At 43.0% G+C, this 19,450-nt stretch overlaps 1 protein-coding gene across 1 annotated transcript in view; it reads right to left on the bottom strand.

Annotated features, from left to right (window-relative positions):
* SCYL1 (SCY1 like pseudokinase 1) overlaps positions 1 to 19,450 on the bottom strand; it is a 1,332,837-nt gene that overhangs the window by 367,915 nt on the left and 945,472 nt on the right. The window contains exon 14 of the mRNA XM_069207794.1: positions 5,062 to 5,210. Within this exon, the coding sequence (XP_069063895.1) occupies positions 5,062 to 5,210 (149 nt within the window). The remainder of the gene's footprint in view (positions 1 to 5,061; positions 5,211 to 19,450) is intronic.

Genomic DNA, 19,450 nt, shown 5'->3' with positions numbered 1-19,450 from the left:
ACAAAGTGTACCATCAACCTGAACCGGAAGAAAACTGCAGGACCATTACTACTTTTTTGACTCATCTTGGTTTGTTCTGCTACAAAAGAATGAGCTTTCAGGAGTCACCTGCTGCAGAAATATTCCAAAATGGGATATGTGGCATTATTAAATCTTTTATACATGCCTACAATTACAGTGATGACATACTCGTGCTTTCCGCAACACAAAAAAAGCCTGATTAAGCTCTCAAACAAGTGTGTCAGTTACTTACAGATGCTTGTTTCACCTTAAATGCTGAAAAGTGTGAATTTGACAAAAGAAATTTTAATTCTTTAGCCATGTGTTTTCTGAGGGAGGGGTTACTCCGGATCTGAACAAAGTGCAAGCATTATCTGCCACCAGTCTTCCAGAAGATGTCCCCAGGGTACAGTCCTTCTTGGACATGACCAGCTATTGTTCACTGTACTATCATGATTTTGCCACAATAAGTGCTCCGTTGCAAAACCTGACAAAATGAAATATTCAGTTCTGATGGTCCACAGAACGTGACCACAGTTTCAAGAGTATAAAACATGCAATTAAAAATGTGCCTGAGGTGGTTTACTTTCATCCTAAACTGCACACTGAGCTCACATTTGATGCAAGCCCAGTGTGGCTAGGAGCAACCCTTGCTCAACATAATGGACATCCAAAGGCTCAGAGAAACACTGTAGAGCATGATAGTCGAAGCTTGTTTGACACTGAATGTGCCTACTCCCAGCAGGAAAAAGAAAGTCTAGCTGTAGTATGGGCCTGTGAACATTTCCAAGTGTTTCTGTAAAGAAAGCATTTCATGATCATCACAGACCACCAGGCTTTGCTTACCATTTTCAGAAATCCAAAGGCCAAGATGCCCCCTCGCATTGAAAGGTGGGGGTTGCACCTACAAGAGCACAACTACATGACGGTGCACAATCCAGGCAAGAATCACAACCCTGAAGATTGTTTCTCATGAGTATCCCCCATGCAGTGGCACAGCTCAACGTCAAAAACCTTCAACCTTTAAGTGACAAGGCTGAATTTCAAAACTACTGAAATGTCCAAGATGCACTCTGTCACCAAAGAAGGCACTGTTCTAAGATGATCCTGGATTGTAATACCTGCAAGTCTGAGACAACAAGTTATTGAACTCACTCATGAAGGACATTGTGCCATTGTAGCTACCAAAATGGCATTGAGATCGAGTGTGGTTCCCTCGACTGGATGAGAAAGTTGAGAGGGAGTTAAAGGACTGTAACTTATGCAATTGCCTGTCTCCAACCAAGACGCAGCATCCGCTAACCATGTCCGATCCTTCTGCACATGCATGGGTGAGAAGAGATGTTGATTTCTTTGGGCTCCTTGCAAACGGATACCTACTCATGGTGGTTATCGACAAGTGTTCCCGTTTCTTCTGGTGGAGGATTTGTCATCGACAACTCACAAAAATGTTGTTGAGCGGCTAAACAACATATTTGCAGTGTGGGGCGTATTGGACCCTCAAATCTGACATTGGTCCACCATTCAACAGCAAGGAGTTTAAGGAAATTTTGACTAGACTCAGTATTAAGCATCAGAAAATCACACCTTTGTGGCCTCAAGCCTACGATGCTGTAGAACAGTTTATGGAGACCCTGAAACGGGTGAAACATGCCTTGATGAAGGGTACTGAGTCGAGTCAAGCATTGTACCAAGCCCTCCGAACCTATCGATCGACTCCTCACTCTACAAATGGTGAGATTCATGCCACCCTGATGTTCTGGAGAGCTATGAGAACCAAATTACCATAGTGAACCTCTGAGCGAACTCTGAATGATGACAAGTTTTGTGCTACTGACACTACTTGGATCCGTCAGAATAAGACATGCTGATGAACACTGTCAAGACTCAGGAGATCATGCTTGACGAGGGTGACTGGTTCTCATCAAACAAAAATGGAAATGAAAAACAGATCCTCAGAAAGTTGTGCAGCGCAAGGGACACATGATAATGTTGCACCAGACTTGTCACACTTAAGACATCTGTCTAAGGGATCATCAGTCCCTGCAAGCCCCAGAGGAAGCTGTTCTATCAGAAAGCCCCAATCAAACATTCAAACCCTGTACTCTCAGGGTCCACCCAGGGTAAAGCTCAACTACCTCATGTCAGTCGGTCTGGCCGAACAGTCCGAGCACCCAGATGGCTGATCGAGGAACTGTAATGCTGCTATTTGTTCATTTTTGCCCATTTTTGAATCTAAGAATCTAAGAAAGACTCACACTGTGAACTATATTTTCTGTATTTATTTGGCCCCCCACACAATCAGTGACATTTTTCCTCTCTGTTTCAACTTTTTCACTTGATCCCCTCTCTCTCCCTCAGTTGCCCCCACACCTAACAACCAGCTCTGGTCTTCTTATACTTTGAGAACATCTGTCTATTCTTTCTGCTAAGATTGTTGTTTATAATCTTCTGCCTACAGTTGTTACTTGATAGTTCTATTTCAGGAGCAGACATACACTACTAGTTTATTTAATGTAAAGTGGGCCGACACCTCTTCAAATGACTTATGCTTCAGGGGGCAAGCAGCTGATGGAAAGGACTACGAGGCACAGCAGCACCAGGGTCTAGGAGGCGGTCCTTAGACACTGTTTCACCTGTGCTGGGAGTAGTGCTACATAGCGCGTTGGTGTGCCACACTGCGTGGGAGTCATGTGGGCCATACCTTAGCAAAGCCCAGGCAAAGGGCAGGCTTGTCATGCACCTGTCAGCGCCTGTTAGAGGCCAAGCCGGGTCCCCCCTCATGGGACTGTCCCCCTATATTGTTTATTGTCCACTGGAGCGGGTGACGCTGACAAATGTTAAGAGGAATATTACAGCAAGTTCCTCAGCAGGTAATATTATTACCACAATTGATTCATTTTTGGTTTGTGCAGCTGGAGTTCTCACAAAAGAGATTGAACTTATGGACCAGCGTCTCTCAATGGGCGAAGTGGGGCCTGTGCACTTGTATTCACGCCTTCTGAGGGCCAGTTCCAGAGTGGTGCTGAGTGATGTAGGGCAGCCCGTCTCTCCGCCTGCTACTCCAGAGGCACAGAGTATGGCACAAGGTGATAACTCTAACGCCACAGTTGCCGAACTGCCGGCTAAAAAAAAAAAAAATGAGGGGGCCCTTGTAGGAAACCTGTTCCATCTTTCAGGGAGTCCAAGGGATTTAAAGACAAGCCGGATTCAGCTTGCTCTGATGTGGGCTATTGTGCGGCAGATGAACTTTGCAAGAGGATAGAAACTTTGATATTCTGTTATTTAAAACCAGTTTTGAATAGACTTGAGGGGTTAGAGGAAAAAATGTCTATATTGATTATTTACTTTGCCGATTACCCTAGACGGGGATTGATAGTGAAACATACAGCCTCCCTAGTCAGTGAAACTGCCCCTGGTGGTATGGAGAGCAGAAACACCCAGTAGAATTGAAGCTGCATTTATAATGAATTCTGAAGACACATCGTACGGGGGAACTCATACCCTCACTATTCTTCTGTCTGCAGATGATGCAGTGTTCAAAGCGAGAACTGGGAGGGCACTGCAAGGCTTGATCGATGACTAATGTAACCTTCATGCAGGAGCTGGGTCTCCAAGTAAATGAAAGTAAAACCTTTACAATGATCTGTGGGAAGAGGCCCAAGAAGCAAGTAGTGCAGGTTGTGAATAGCATGAAAGTGAGTAACACTACCACTTTTTCTATTTTAGGTGTGCTATTCGATAGTAAATACTCATGGAAAGAAATGGCGTTAAATAGATCCGCCACGTTAGAGAGAACTATCATGGGACTACAGAGCTTCTGGTAAAAAAATAAATAAAAAGGTTCCAAACCGCTGAAAGTGCTCCTATTGATTTACTCTGTAAAAAGCTGCGGCATCTGCTACATATCGGGTGGGTATATGGGACATGATGGATATAAACCATATTCAATCAGTAGAAAACATATTTTTCAGAAAGCTCCTGGAAGTCCCACACCGTTGCCCTAACTCTATGGTCCACAATAAATTGGGTGCCCCTTATACAGCAGATATAATCAAACTAGCCCCTTTAGCTCTTTGGCATTCGATTTGGGTGAGACAGTCTACTTCATTAAACAGACTCATTATTGAGGACTGTTTGAATTTGGACGTAGTCGGTAATGTCCCTTGGTTTGCTTATGTGAGAGCGGCAGTGGAGGAAATCGGATTATTGGATTTGTATACCTTCCCGGTCGCATCTACGGGTTGCTCTAAGGCAAAACTGACAGAAATGTTTATTGTCAATGCTGAGCAACGGAGGATGAGGGCTGATAGACCAAGAGGAACAGTCTCTTTTTACAAACTAGCTCCCTGGCAGCCTTCAACGCTATCTTTCTGTAATCCAAAACCAGCAACATAGTTTTGTTTTAACCAGATTTCGATTAAATGATCTTCCACTTTCGGTTGGCCACCCTGCTGACAGTTACTCATTATCTGATTTAGGCCCGTGCTTCTGTGATGGAGTGTCAATCCAGTCTAGTGTGCCTATTATGTTTTTCTGCACATTTTATGATTTGCCGAGAAGAGAGCTGATTTTACCTTTGCTACCGGCAGTGCAGACGGGCATTACCTTTTTTTTTATTTTTTTATTTTTAATAACAGGTGCATGATCCTTTGGTCTGCTTTTCAGTGGCACAATATTTTTGTCACATTATGAAATTAAGAAAGACCACTGTGGCAGATAGGAGATAGAAAGGCTTCATCTATTGATGGGGGGAATGTGAGATTCTTATTGTTTATCATTTATGTGTAAATGTTTGAAAATGACAGGTTTAGTTAATTGATACTTGGACGTTGTTTCATCTTAACTATGTATCTTTTTAATGTTCCTTTTTAAATGAGGATATTTTATTTCATGTATGTGTATTTATTCTTTGATGCGGCAGACATGCTGCGAATAAACATGGTTTTGACTTTTGCTTCATAAAATTGAGGAACAAAAAATAATTAAACACCAGTTAATAGCATCAGCATGCAAGGCATCTTCCTGATTTTAATTCTCTGACAATGTATCACACCTTACCTCTAAGCTGCCCCAGTCCTCGTCATCCCACCTGTCAGCAGAATTTTCATCTTCTTCTATCCGATCATCTTTCATGACATCAAGAGGGCTTGATGGAGCAGCAGAGAGAGGCACTGCAGTAGGTACTGCCAAAGATGTCCGACTGGTCACTTAAGCAGGCACAAAATATACACATTTGATTGAATACACTACTCACCATCCACACAGATCATCAAACTTCTTCCTGAAAGATTACTAAACAAGGCATTCTAATACATATTACAAAACCAAATTATAAATCTAAGGCTTAATTTACAAATAAATAAATATGTATCGCACCGGAACAACTTAGAACATGTATACATAAACATTTCCACACACTGATAAGCTGGTTTTGAACCTTTGACTATGGGATCAGAACACAGGTTTCTGGAGTTGATGCATTGGTCCACGGAACAGCCAGACTTGACAAAATTGAACAATTTAGCACCAATGGGGCTATTAAATGGGGGATAAATCAAGTCCGCACGCTTAAGTGGAAGAGACAGCACAAGGCAGAACGAGTGAGTCAACCAGGGCAAACTGGGGAAAGGTTTATTCAAAAGGGACGACTCAAGGTGGTGTTTATAGAGCCTTATCTTCTCCCAGTATCCTTTGCCACCAGATAAGGACAAATGTTTGATAACAGGCAATAATCGTGGGGAAACTTGTTTGTGTCTCTCATGCCCTTACTTCAGCTCTCCACCCACTCGGCCCTGCTCCAATCTATTGGCTGTACCAGACACTTCTCCTCATCAAGCAAACTATGAAGGCTATCGTCAGAGCTACAACTATATAGATATAAGAGGAAATAAGTCACAAACAGCCCTGATTTTAGAGCTTAAATTGTCATGGCTCTACCAGAGATATGCCAAATGAGCTGTAGTTCTACAAGACCAGTGAATGGGAAAGAGCAACATGATGTGGGCTCTTGTGCAGAAACTGTTGTGATGTCAGTCACCAAGTGCTTGCCATGCGTTGGGGTCCCTCCTCCAACTCTTCTGCTGCAGACAGTTCAATTACTATGATAATTGTCCATGAAGTCTCAGCCACAGGCTGCTCGGGTAGCTAATCCGTGGTTTTCCTCAGCCCCCTTGAGCTATTCTAGGACCCTTAGTCCGTTTCAGCCAGGCATTCTTCCTTAAGAATATGGTTGGGTGATCTTGCACAGCTGCTGTCCAGTTTGGTTGCCATTGTTGATTGCCCAGACCAACAAAGGAAGAATGGAAGGAGAGGCCATAAAAGGGAGTCAGAAATCCTCTTGAAAGGTGCTCAGAGGAAACAGGTGAGGCATGTCTGCTGCAGACAGCAAGACAGCTGTGTGGTTTAGCTAAGCTGCCTTTCAACTGGGTAGCAGGAGAAGAAAGCATGACAACAGAGGAGATGGAAGAAAGGGTCAAGGCGGGGTGTGCAAACAACAAACTTCAACCAAATAAAGCAAGTCATTAATTAAGCAGGCCTTTTCCTACTGCCCAGTTCACACAGATAACATTCACTCCTGTTTAGTGAAATATGGAGCATTGGAAGAGGAGGGCGGGAGACCCAAGAAATGCTATAGGTTGCATAGCAGTATATTTATGGAATAGCCGAGATGTGATTTGTGTATGGTGTAGTACCAGATGTTAAGAGTGTGTAACCATAGAAATTCACAGACAGGGTCTATGTTGAACTACTCAGCACAATAACTAATCACCTTTTGTAACACGTTTGGTAGTCAATCTGCTGGGCCCCACCAAAGAGCTCACAAAGAGTGAACACAAGTCTGCAGCAAAGGAAATTAAATATTGCAATAAAATAACAGTTATCAAGCAAAACAAAGGAAATGTTGGAAAAAATACAAGTAATCGAGCTTTGCTTAACTAGAAAAACTGCAACTTTGCATTGAGGGACCACATTGACCAGAATGCACTGAGAGGACTACTGAATTGTCTTTCACTCTAAACCCTAATTGGGAAGTGATGGGTGACTTTTAATGTAGTCACATGGGAGATGATGTTGCGTAGAGTGATTTCCGGGTCTAATGGCTGTGTAACCCTTACAGTATAATACCCTTTTATAGGCAGTTGAGAGCACTGGCCTTCAAATGTCAGGCTCCAAATATGTTAGACACTAAGGGCTTGACTTAAATCTGAAGGGTGTTACCGCCAAGCCACTTTGGCAGTGGACCCCAAAAGATCGTCAAGTCAACGGTGTTCCGCCCACTGTATTTGGATGTTACAGCTCTGCAAGTGGTAGAGTGGCAACAGATTGTTGACAGAGGGAGACAGCAGCGGGACCCAATGGACTTCGTACAATGGCAGGGGCTATGGAATAGAGTTAAGAGACACACACACACACACTTTACCTTAGTCACGTGTCCCCCTGCACTACCAACACACCACATACACACCATCAGCCATTACAATTTCAACACAACACAACCTGTACCTGACAAAAACACACATAGACATACATCCATGACACAACATACACACCATTGACACTGCACCCACACAACACAACCATAATAACTACATACTCAGCTACACAAACACACACATAAGCACAACTACACACATCATGACAATGTCAGCTACACAACAACACCCATCTGAATGTCACAGGGCTACACAACATTGGTCTCACATGCAAGTGACACACATACAGACAACCATATCACCCACTCCAGCTCCCTCCACCTCAATCAGCCATTCCACACACACACACATACATGTAATGACTCACATACACAGCAGGTTGCATAAACCTAACAGTACAGGTGCCCTTGTAATGCACACCTTTTTCCAGTATGAATGTACCGTCATTGTAGTGCCAGCATTAATTTTGCAGAGAATGACGACAGTTATGTATGTGTGTGGTATGCATCTTGCACAAGTGTGTCCCCAGCCATGTGGGACATAATTATCTCCCCGACATATGCATGTCACAGTGAGTTAAAAACAATTACTCCTGACATCCTGTGCAGTGCCCGCCCAACGTACTCTAGCAATGCAGTGCCCCTACCTTTGAGTTAGGTAACGGCGGGTGAGGGCGTGTGTGTGGAAGGGTAGGTGGGGGTGGTGGAACGGTGGCAGCAGTGACATCAGGTGTTGTCCAGTCGTGTCCAAAGTCGGAGGTGGAATGGGGAAAAAAGGTTAGTTTTCGCCCTTCTCCCCCCCCAATCTGGCAACTCAGAAGTGGAGGTCAGACTGCCACTTTTTTCTTGGTGGTAAGGCACATCCAAATCTGCAAGGCAGGAAGGGTGGCTAGGGTCTGCCAGCATCCACTTTTTCCTCTCCCACTGTCGATGTGTGTGGTGTTTACTTGGCAGAGACGTCAGTTCAAATGTGGTCTTTCTGCTATGGGTCCGCCAACATTTAAATACAGCGGACAGACCGTCATGGCAGGGGGTGGGTTTTCAGTCAAAAGGTCGATTGCAGAACTGTTACCATCAACATCTAAAGCAGGTCCTAAGCAGCTGCTGTGTTACACTGAATAAAACGTGAACTGTGACACGTCTGGAGCTAAGAAAATGAAATTAATAGTTATCAAATATTGGAAGAAACCTATCAAGCTCTCCTTCACTGGAAAAACTAAAATTTTGCATAGATGGATCAGACTGACCAGAATGCACTGGGAGGTCTACTGAGCTGTGTTTCACTTGAAATTCACAGCTAAAGGCTATTGGTGAATGCCAGTCCTGTTCTGAGTGCAGCCACATGGAGGTTGTTGGTGGAAGAAATCTGTCTGTAATGTGTCCTCCTCAACTTAAAGATGTCACACTGAATAGAGGACGACTCTAACTAGATGCAGAGGGAGGAGAGGATCTGGGGTCCAAATAGGAAATTTCAAGCCCTGCAATCGGTTTGTGAAGCATGTGGGGCAACACCAGAGATTTTAAATCAGCAGCTGAAATTCTGTAAAATGATGCTACAGCTAGCCATTATTCTTCAACTAGCGTCATGCAAATGTTACTCCTGGTTCACCAGACACTGTGCCTCCTCTAATTCAACCTTCATTCATGGATTTTTCTCATCTGGCAGGCACAAAACTCAGTTATCTCTTGGTTCATCAGGCTTGTGCCATCCACACGTTCATCCTTTTAGTTAAGCATTCTTTTACGCTCCCTATTTTCATAACTCTGAATGATATCTCCCACTTCACTAGTATGCATTATCTGTAACTCCGTCACTGCAAATTTCAGGATCCCTGCTTCCCACTCTGTTTGGATGGCTCAATGCTCAGCATACTTCCTAATAGTTCTTACCTACTGAATAGGCTCTATATCTGCCTTGTGTCCATCTACTCCCTTCACAGGTTACAAGTGCAGTAAGACCTTTTTAGGTCGAAGCCTGTCAGACAGCGCAGCTGTCTGGCTTGCTAACAATAACTTGGGGGACATTCGGAAAGCTTCCACAGAATGCATTCTGCTCACTGTTTACCATTGGCTTTCTGGTTTGTAACTCACATTTTCCTGCTTTCTATTTGCTGGCTTTGTTTTAGGCTGTCCAGCTTGAGTTTTCCCCTTCCCTTGCCCAAACCTTATTTACAATATCCTTCCAAGGGCTCCCTTTTTGTAAACAGACCTTTACATTTTGTTCTTAATTTGTCACATTTGCTGTGCATTCAAAGACATGGGTCAGATGTCAGGTTCCATCTCCTGAGGGAGGTCAGTGTTTACTTCCCTGTCTTTGACTTCAAAGTGAGAGTGTTATGTGACAATCATGCTGGTTACTAGGGGCAATTCTGAAGTGTGGTGGAAACAAATATTTTCATAACATCAAAACAAATCAATACACTTGATGATGGCATCTCCCCACATTATAATTTGGTGTGCTGAGTACTTTTTATTTTATCAGTAAAACTGTCTATCCAAATATAAGGGTCATTTCAATTCAAAATGTTTTGTCTGTAATGGCAGCGCACTACCACACCATGCATACTCCACTTTACCACACTCCACTCTACTCTGCACCAATCCAGACCACTGCACTCTACTCTGTACCACTCCACGCTATGCCACTCTACACTGTCACTGCACTCTACACAGCACCATTCCACTTTACGCCATCTCAGTCTACAACTGCATTCTGCATTCTTCTACGCCAATGCAGTCTACCCCCTCTACTCCACTTTGCGCCAGTGCACTCCTTGCCACCGAACTACACCCACTCCACTCTGCAGCCTTACACTCAATGCCAATGCACTCTACTCTGCACCACTCCACTTCATGCTAACAAACGCTATGCTGTCCACTCTATGCCACTCTAATCTACTCTGCACTCTATGCCACTGCATCCCATGCCAATCCACTGTACTGTGCACCATCCCACTCTATGCCACCCACTTCACTCTACTATGAAACAACCTACTTCATGCCACTCCACTCTACACTGCACCACTCTGCGCCAGTCTGCTCTATGTACCACACTACTGTACGCCACTGCACTCTACTCTAACCAATGCACTGTACACCACTTTACTAAAAAACATTGCACTCTAAACCACTGCCCTCTACAGCACTCAGTTCTACTCTGCATCACTGTACTCTACACTACTGCTCTCTATGCCAGTCTACACAACTACACTCTACACCAATCCACTCTTCTTTACACTACTGCACTCGACAGCAGTCTACTCTGCAACACTGTACTCTCTGCCACTGCACTCTATGCCACTGCAGTCTACTCTGCACCACTATTCTCTAAGCCACTGTATGCTAATGCACTCTACACCGCTATACTCTACATCACTCCAATCTTTGCCACTGAACTCTACCCTTCACCACTCCGCTCTGTACCTCTCAACTCTTTGTCACTGCACTCTAGGCCAATCCACTTTAAGCCACTTTAACCAACTCTGCAGCACTGCACTCTATGGCACTCTACTCTACACCACTGCACTCTATGCCAATTCACTCTACAATCTACTCTGTCACTGCAGTTTATACCACTGTATTCCCCTCTGCAATATTACACTGTATGCCACTCCTCTATACGCCAGTGCATTCTACATCACTGCACTCTACGGTAATGCACTTAATACCAATTTACTCAAAACCAATACACTACACGCCACTATAAACTACTCTGCAACACTCTACTCTACGCCACTGCACTCTCCATCAGTGTATTCTATGCCCTTGCACTCTATGCCACTTCACTCTACACCACACTACTCTAGTCTGCACCACTGCTCTCTAAGCTTCTTTACTCTACAACACTCTACTCTATTCCACTGCGGTCTAAGCCACTCTACTCTAGACCATTGCACTCTACAACACTCTACTCTGCAACACTGCACTCACCGGCACTGAACTCACCACTACTTTACACCACTGTACTCTATGCCACTGCTCTTAACGCCACTTGACTCTACACCTCTGTACACTACTCTGCGCCACTCTACTCTATGCCAATACACTCTCCCTTACTACGCACCACTGCACTCTTTGCTACTGCACTCTACACCGGTCCAGTCTACGCCACTCCACTCTGCACCACTCCACTCTATGGCACTACTCTGTGCCACTCCACTCTGTGTACAACTCCACTATACCCAGCATCACTCCACTCTACACCACTTCACTCTACTCTGAAGCAATCTACTTTACACCACTGCACTCTATGCCACTCTAATCTAGGCTGTGCCACTCTTCACTACTCTATTCAATGCCACTGCGTTCAACACCACTCTAAACCACTGCACTCTACCCAATGTACTCTAAACCAATTTACTCAAAACCAATGAACTGTACACCATTATACTCTACTCTGCAACACTTTTTTGCCACTGCATGCCATGTCACTTTACACCATTGCGCTTTATGTCACTGCACTATACACTACTCTATTCTACTCTGCCCCACTGCACTGTATGCCACCGCTCTCTACAGCACTCTACTCTGCAAAACTCTACCCCAACTGCAGTCTACCCCAATGCACTCCACACCACTGCACTCTACAACACTCTACTCTGCAAGACTGCATTTTCCGTCACTGAACTTCACACCACTGCACTCTATGTCACTGCACTCTACACCACTCTACTGTACTCTGCACCACTCTACTGTACATCACTGCGCTATAGAACTTCACTCTGCACAAGTATAGAAATAGAAAATATGCTAGTGTCTTTTTTTTTTGTTGGTAAATCAGATGTGCTATGTCAGTTTTGGCAGTTACACAGTTACATCGCCTGAGTTCACACTGCGTTTGGAAGGTTTTAAGGTCCGGAGAGTACTGGGATAATGTGTTTTTTGAATAATTTTAATGGAAATTAAAGGATTACCTATAGAGAAAGTCAAAATAGAATAGGAGATGAGGATGTCTGAAAAGGGGAAAGATTTAAATTAAATCTCTGAAGGAAAGGTAAGTGAGGACATTAAAAAAACATATCAAAGGGTGAATCTTATAATAATGAGACGAAAGGGAAAAAGAAAAGGAAAACTACACATATTGAACAAAGGCTAAAACCCTTAAAAGGAGTAGTGGGTCATAGCACCCTGAAAGACAGAGGTGACCTAAGCAACATGCAGTCCAAAAATAATGGCGTCCTTACCAGCATGCAAGAGAAAGGTGTCCTAAGCAGCACACAAGGCATTGATACTGAGGATGATGAATTTGTGGATGATGACTTTAGGAAAGGTGATGATAAATTCATAGATGAATATGTTTTAGATCTACAACAAGAAGATGAGGGGCCAGATGAGTTATTTGGCGAGGATGTACTACCCTCCACTTCAAAAGACAGCATAAAAAAAAAACGTTAGGGGAGGAGATGGTTTCCCCTTATAATATAAAACATCCTAGGAGGGCAGAATGGTGGCCCTTAGAACATGTTGGAAACTTTATTAAGAAATGGATTAGAAATCCTTTAGAGAAAGATGTGAGGAGAATTTTAAAAGCAGAATATTCAAGACCTGTTATTGATGATAAGGTCTACCTCACTCCAAATCTCAGTCCAGAATTGATAACGTTTTCCTTTAAGATGGGCAGAGATCCTCGTAAAGGATTAGTGAGGTCCTTAAACAAGTGCCAGGATAAGCTCCAGGATGTAGTAGGTCTGTTGGCATGGATTAATGATATGACAGAGGAGGTTTATATAAAAGGCCTTCCATTAGATTTGGATCTATTAAGAGGATGGAACCAGGGAGCTCTTGTTTTATGTTCAATGCTGGCCTAAATCCAGAGAGAAGAAAGGCTGTATTAATAAAGATTAACCTTAAATTGGGGGACTTAGCAGGAAAAGAACCAAGTGAATATACAAAGGTATTATTATTTGGTGAAGACGTGGTTAACAGCCTAGGAAAATATATTTCACATTCGCTGTCCCAGATAAGTCTCAAAACAATATGAGAAGGATGTTCAGTGGAGTGTTTTTGGCAGGGCTGGCAGAAGGGGACTTTCTGCCATTCAAGGATTTTGGAGGTACTACTACAATTATAAGCAAAGATGAAGTGGAAGAGGCTATCAAGCTGGAGCCAGAGCATCCTTCTATCATCAGAGAGGACAATATCAAAGAGGAAATAAAGCTCGAGGACAGGGACCTTCTGGATTCCAAGGTGAGCACAGCGATTTCTCTTGGGTCGGATTATCTAGGCACTTCATATGGAGAATCACTATTCTAATGGTGGCAGAGCCAGAGGCGACACTGCTGACTACTAAAATGCTAAGTTACACCTCACCAGAGAATGGTTTACAATAATTTGTCTTGCCGCTTTCAGACATGGCAGCAAGTTGCCTTAAAGTTCCACAGGTGAAGATGACTTCAGCCTGAGAAACTGGTAATTGTGAACAATAATCACCACCCCTCTGTCTTTTATAATTTTTGCACTTTTGATCTATGATGGTTCCCTAGTGTAGTGGCCGATAAAGGAGTGTCACTGCTTGCCATGATTGAGGTTTGCCTGCACCTGCAGATAGCTACTGACAGTCTTTCCTCTAACTGGTTACTGGAAATACTCCTTTGATTTTTCAAGATCCACATCTAATAAGGTTTCAGTCTTTGATTCCATATGCTGCATTCTGCACATCAGCATGGCATCCAAACAGAGTGTTACTTGTTAATGGAATTTTAAGATTCTTGACAGAGCATTTGGTTTATAAACCTGGATGACAGGTCAGGGGGCGATCTCTACATGGTAACTCACCAGTATCCATGTGCTGCCAAATCATCTGTGACTTCTAATTCACAAAAGATCTGCTTAGAGATCCTCACATCTACGTTCAGGATCTATTGAAAGTGCACATTTGGCTTGTAGAAGGTCTTCGTAACAAATGAAGGTTCACAGTTCTGAAGGGGGAGTTCCATGTAGGACCCCTAGATACGGTTCTGGTCTAGCTAGGCCCTTCTGTCAATAGAAGCAAGGGCCCTCACACACCCAATTGGGTGTCATGCATCTAGGGATCCTAATCAGAACTCCGCCTTCAGAACTGTGTACCTTCATTTGCTACGTATATATTGGTCTTCTCCAAACTGCCGTAGAGAGTACCATAGAGGGAATTTCTAACTTTCCAATAGGGCCATGGCACAAGGCATTTCATTGAAGCTACAGAGGTACCACAAACAGTTTCTTGTTGATTCTAGCTTTTTGCTTCCACTGATCCAGAGAATGAGACTTTCTAGAGGATGAGCCAATGACTAAATCCTCCTGAGGACCTACCCAAAAGGACAGAAGTTCATGTTCAATGGGACTATATTTCTTAATAAGTGAGAGACCCAGCTTTTGCAATGGTAGTTCTTTAAAGCAAATATCCAAATGTGTGGCTCAATCAAGACAAAAAACTAACAATAGCATGGGTCTGGCAGAAAAGTGTTTAAAACAATCACTGATGTCAATATAGACAGGGAACAAAGATCTGATGTGGTCTGTATCTTGACGTTGAATGATGCATAATGTCTATTTATTTGTCTTTCAGCGTTGAAAGTATGGATTTATTCTATGTTAAATGGTGCTTCCACAGTGGTTTAGTTAAGCCACTGTAATGGTCCTCAAGGTCGCAGACCAAGACGCTGATAGGGAATAGCCTCACTAGTCATGACAAACTCTCGTTTAGGATGCACCTCCTGTGGCAGTCCTCAAAGATTTTGGCCACTTCTGAAGTTGTAGTGTCTACTCCTTGCTCTTACGTCCTCCAATGCAGATTCCAGGTGTCTTTAATGTTTTGCATTTCACTGATGAGGTTCTAAGAACTGTAGATTCTCAATTTCAGGTAAAAAGAAGAGGTAAGATGAGGGGCCCCACTACAGCACATGACTGAGGACCACAAGATGTGTTCACTCAAGTTCCAAAGACTCAACATTATAGCTATACAAGGTTTCCAGTTTTCAAATAGAACCAATTAGAACCAACAAAACATCACCAATAAATATTAGTAGAAGTCACTGTGCTTTTCTCCATTGAAAAATTAAATCCGGCGTTTACTGTTGCAGTCCTTCAAAATGAATAAATCTGCAGTGGTTGTATAAAGGCTGGAGTGCCCCCAGAGCCTGAGTGGGACCTTCGGAGTTGGGCATCATGCAGGAGACTGCTATAATGATGGAGTGAGAGGACATTGCTATTTCAGTAGTGCATGGCAGTTTTTAAAGAATTGTGAGGTGATGAAAGTGAATTATTCATTTTGAAGGCTGCAACAGTAATTTAAAAATGCTGGTTTTGATTTTTGAATTGTGAAAAAAGCAGTGACAAGAGAAACATTCCTATTTTAGGAGAGAAAGATAAAGTATCTTCACTATGTTGATTTAATGCACATGTGCTAAGTATTTAAATTAATTACAAAACGGTGTCTGTATATTTCACTGTTAGACCTGACAGCCTTAGGGTGGTCATCCCCCAACTTTTTGCCTGCCTCGCTCCACTTTTCTGACACTGTTTTTAGGACTCTGCTAACCAGTGCTAAAGTGCATATGCTCTCCCCCTTACACATGGTAACATTGGTTCATCCCTATATGGCATATTTGATTTAATTAGAAGTCCCTAGTAAAGTGCACTACATGTGCCCAGGGCCTGCAGCACTGATTGTACCACCCACATAATTAGCCCCTTAACCATGTCTCAGGCCTGCCATTGCAAGGCATGTGTGTGCAGTTTCACTACCAGTTCGACCTATCATTTAAAAGTACTTGCAGGGCCTTAAACACCCCTTTTTCCACATATAAGTCCCCCCTAACGTAGGCCCTAGGTAACCCATAGGGCAGGGTGCTATGTAGGCAAAAGGCAAGACATGTGCCTATGTGTTTTATATGTCCTGGTAGTGAAAAAATCCTAGATTTGTTTTCCGCTAGCAGTAGGACTGCCCTCATATACTGTTTTGAGTGGTAGATTCTGATCTAAAAGGGGTAACCAGGTCATGTTTAGTATGGCTAGAATGGTAACAGAGATTCCTGCTTATTGGTGAGGTTGGATTTTATATTACTATTTTAGAAATGCCACTTTTAGAAAATGAGCATTTCTCTGCACTTAAAACCATCTGTGCCTTACAGCCTGTTTCCAATCAATATCTGGTTTGTGCTGGCTGACAGCCCCCTTGTGCATTTCATCCAGACAACCACAGAGGACACTGGGCCACACCTGCATTCATGTACATGTTGAATGGGTCTTCTGAGCTGGAAGGGTGGAGTGCCTGGCACTTACATTTCAAAAGCCAGTGGCCTGCCCTCACACTTGGCTGAAAGGGGAACTTGTGCAATGAAAAAACACGCTTTGAAGTCTCCACCACTTCAAAGGCATTTGTGGGTATATAAACTGGGTCTCTGGCACCACCAAATCAGACACTTCTGGACCTGCACATGTAACCTGTCAAAAGGAACTGCCTAGCTGCCCAAAGGGCTCATCTGGACAGCTTACCTTAGAAGGACTACTGTTTCCCTGATACCCTGCTGGCATTTGACTGTGCTGAGAAGGACTCTGCCTTCCCTATAAGTGCTCTCCAAGGGCTTGGATTGAGCTTGCCGCCTTCTTTCTGAAGTCTCGGGGTTAAAAGACTTCATCCCTTCAGGAAACTCCTTGTGCGTCAAAAATCGACACACCGCCTGCTGGAATCGACGCAAAGCCTGGATTGGACCGAAATGATGCTGCCCAACTTCCCGAGTGGAAATTCAAGACAGCGTCTGCCTTGCGACGGAAATTTTGATGCATCATCTACCGGATCAATGCAGCGCCTGTGTATTCTTTCAGCTCGTCAAGGATTTTTCCCCACCTAGTCCCTGGGAAAAATACCCTGCTTTGCAGTGAGGAACCAGGACTGGGCACCAGAAAACGATGCAAACCCCTTCAGCATGGAAAGAAACAACACATTGTCTGTGCCGCGCCGGAACATCCGACACACACCTTATTTTTCCTTGCATCTCCTTCTCTGCAGTCTCTGTACGTCGTTATTTTTGGCGCAAACCAGGTACTGTGTGTAACAAAGAGACAACTGTTTATTTTTAAGGATTAACATTTTAAACATTTCAAAAGTGATATTTTAACTTGTGCTTATTGAATCTTTGTAGTTTTTACCTTATTTTATTCAGATAAATATTATCTATTTTTCTAATCCTGTGTGGAGTAATTTTGTGGTGTTTTCACTATGTTAAATTGTATGATTTATTGCACAAATACTTTACACATTGCTTTTGAAGTTAAGCCTGACTGCTCAGTGCCAAGCTACCAGAGGGTGGGCACAGGACAATATGGATTGTGTGTGACTTACCCTGACTAGGATTGTGATCCCTACTTGGACAAAGGTATATACCTCTGCCAACTAGAGACCCCATTTCTAACATTGACAAAGACTAAATAAAGCCGAAACGCATCCTGAGGGAGCTGCTGGAGTGAATTAATAATGTGTCTTTCACTAGAGTGACAGTTTTCTTTTTTACTTTAAGGAAAAAGTATATATATATATATATTGTCACTTACCCAGTGTACATCTGTTCGTGGAATGTAGTGCTGCAGATTCACATGCTATGCATTGCTTCCGCCACCAAGTGTTGGGCTCGGAGTGTTACAAGTTGTTTTTCTTCGAAGAAGTCTTTTCGGAGTTACGGGATCTAGTGACTCCTCCTCTCGGTCATACTGCGCATGGGCATTGCTCCATTGTTAGATCGTTTTCCCGCAAAAGAGTGTAGGAAGGAGTGATGGAGTGTAAGAATACAAATGTTCTATACAAATTGTGAGTAAAAGTAGATGCCCATGCAAATGTAAATGTGTATACAGATGTACAAATAACAAAAAACTGCAACGACTACAGGCTTCCGGGGAGGAGGGAGGGTGCATGTGAATCTGCAGCACTGCATGCCATGAACAGATGTACACTGGTAAGTGACATTTTCCATTCAATGGCATGTGTAGCTGCAGATACACATGCTTTGCATAGACTACAAAGCAGTTATGCTCCCCATAAATTGCGGTGCTTGCCTGCAGGAGTTGGGAGTTGTTTTGACATAATGTTTTTAAGACAGCCTGACCAACGTTGGCCTGTTGCTTTGAAAAAACATCTACACAGTAATGCTTTGTAAATCTATGTGGTGTAGACCCTGTGGCAGCTTTACATATATCTGGCACTGGTATGTTTCCTAAAAATGCCATAGATGCACCTTTTTTCCTGGTGGAATGTGCTTTAGGTGTGATTAAAAGTTGTCTTTTCCCCTTAATGTAACATGTTTGAATACATTTAACAATCCATCTAGTTAACCCTTGTTTAGAGATATGATTACCTTTATGTGGTTGTTGAAAGGCAAAGAAAAGTTGTTTAGGTTTCCCAAAATCTTTTGTTCTATCCACATAATACATTAGAGCTCTTTTAAGATCAAGAATGTGAAGGGCTCTCTATCTGCAGTTGAATCTGGCTGTGGGAAAAAGACTGGCAATTCCACTGTTTGGTTTATGTGAAAAGGTGATACAACCTTTGGCAGAAATGTTGGATTAGTCCTAAGTACGACTTTATGTTTGTGTAGTTGGAAAAAAGGTTCCTCAAGAGTGAATGCTTGTATTACACTAACTCTTCTTAATGAAGTAATCGCTACTAGGAAAGCAACTTTCCAGGTTAAAAGGAATGCATGGGTTCCAAAGGGGGGCCCATTAGTCTTGTGAGGACAATATTCAAATTCCAAGAAGGAGAAGGAACAGGTGGCGTTCTAGGTGGAATAATATGTTTTAGTCCTTCCACGAAGGCTTTTATAACTGGGACTCCAAAGTGTGAGGTATGGTGTATAGTCTGCAAATATGCTGATATTGCAGTAAGATTAATTTTAATAGATGAGAAAGCTAAATTTGACTTTTGTAAATGAAGTAGGTAGCATACAATATCTTGTACTGATGCTGTAAGTGAGTCAGTATTTTTAGATTGACAATAATAAACAAATATTTTCCATTTGTTAGCATAGCATTGCCTAGTTGTAGGCTTGA

Source organism: Pleurodeles waltl, chromosome 9, assembly GCF_031143425.1.
Source record: "Pleurodeles waltl isolate 20211129_DDA chromosome 9, aPleWal1.hap1.20221129, whole genome shotgun sequence".
Taxonomy (NCBI): Eukaryota; Metazoa; Chordata; class Amphibia; order Caudata; family Salamandridae; genus Pleurodeles; species Pleurodeles waltl.
This window is presented reverse-complemented; position numbering and strand designations above follow the sequence as displayed.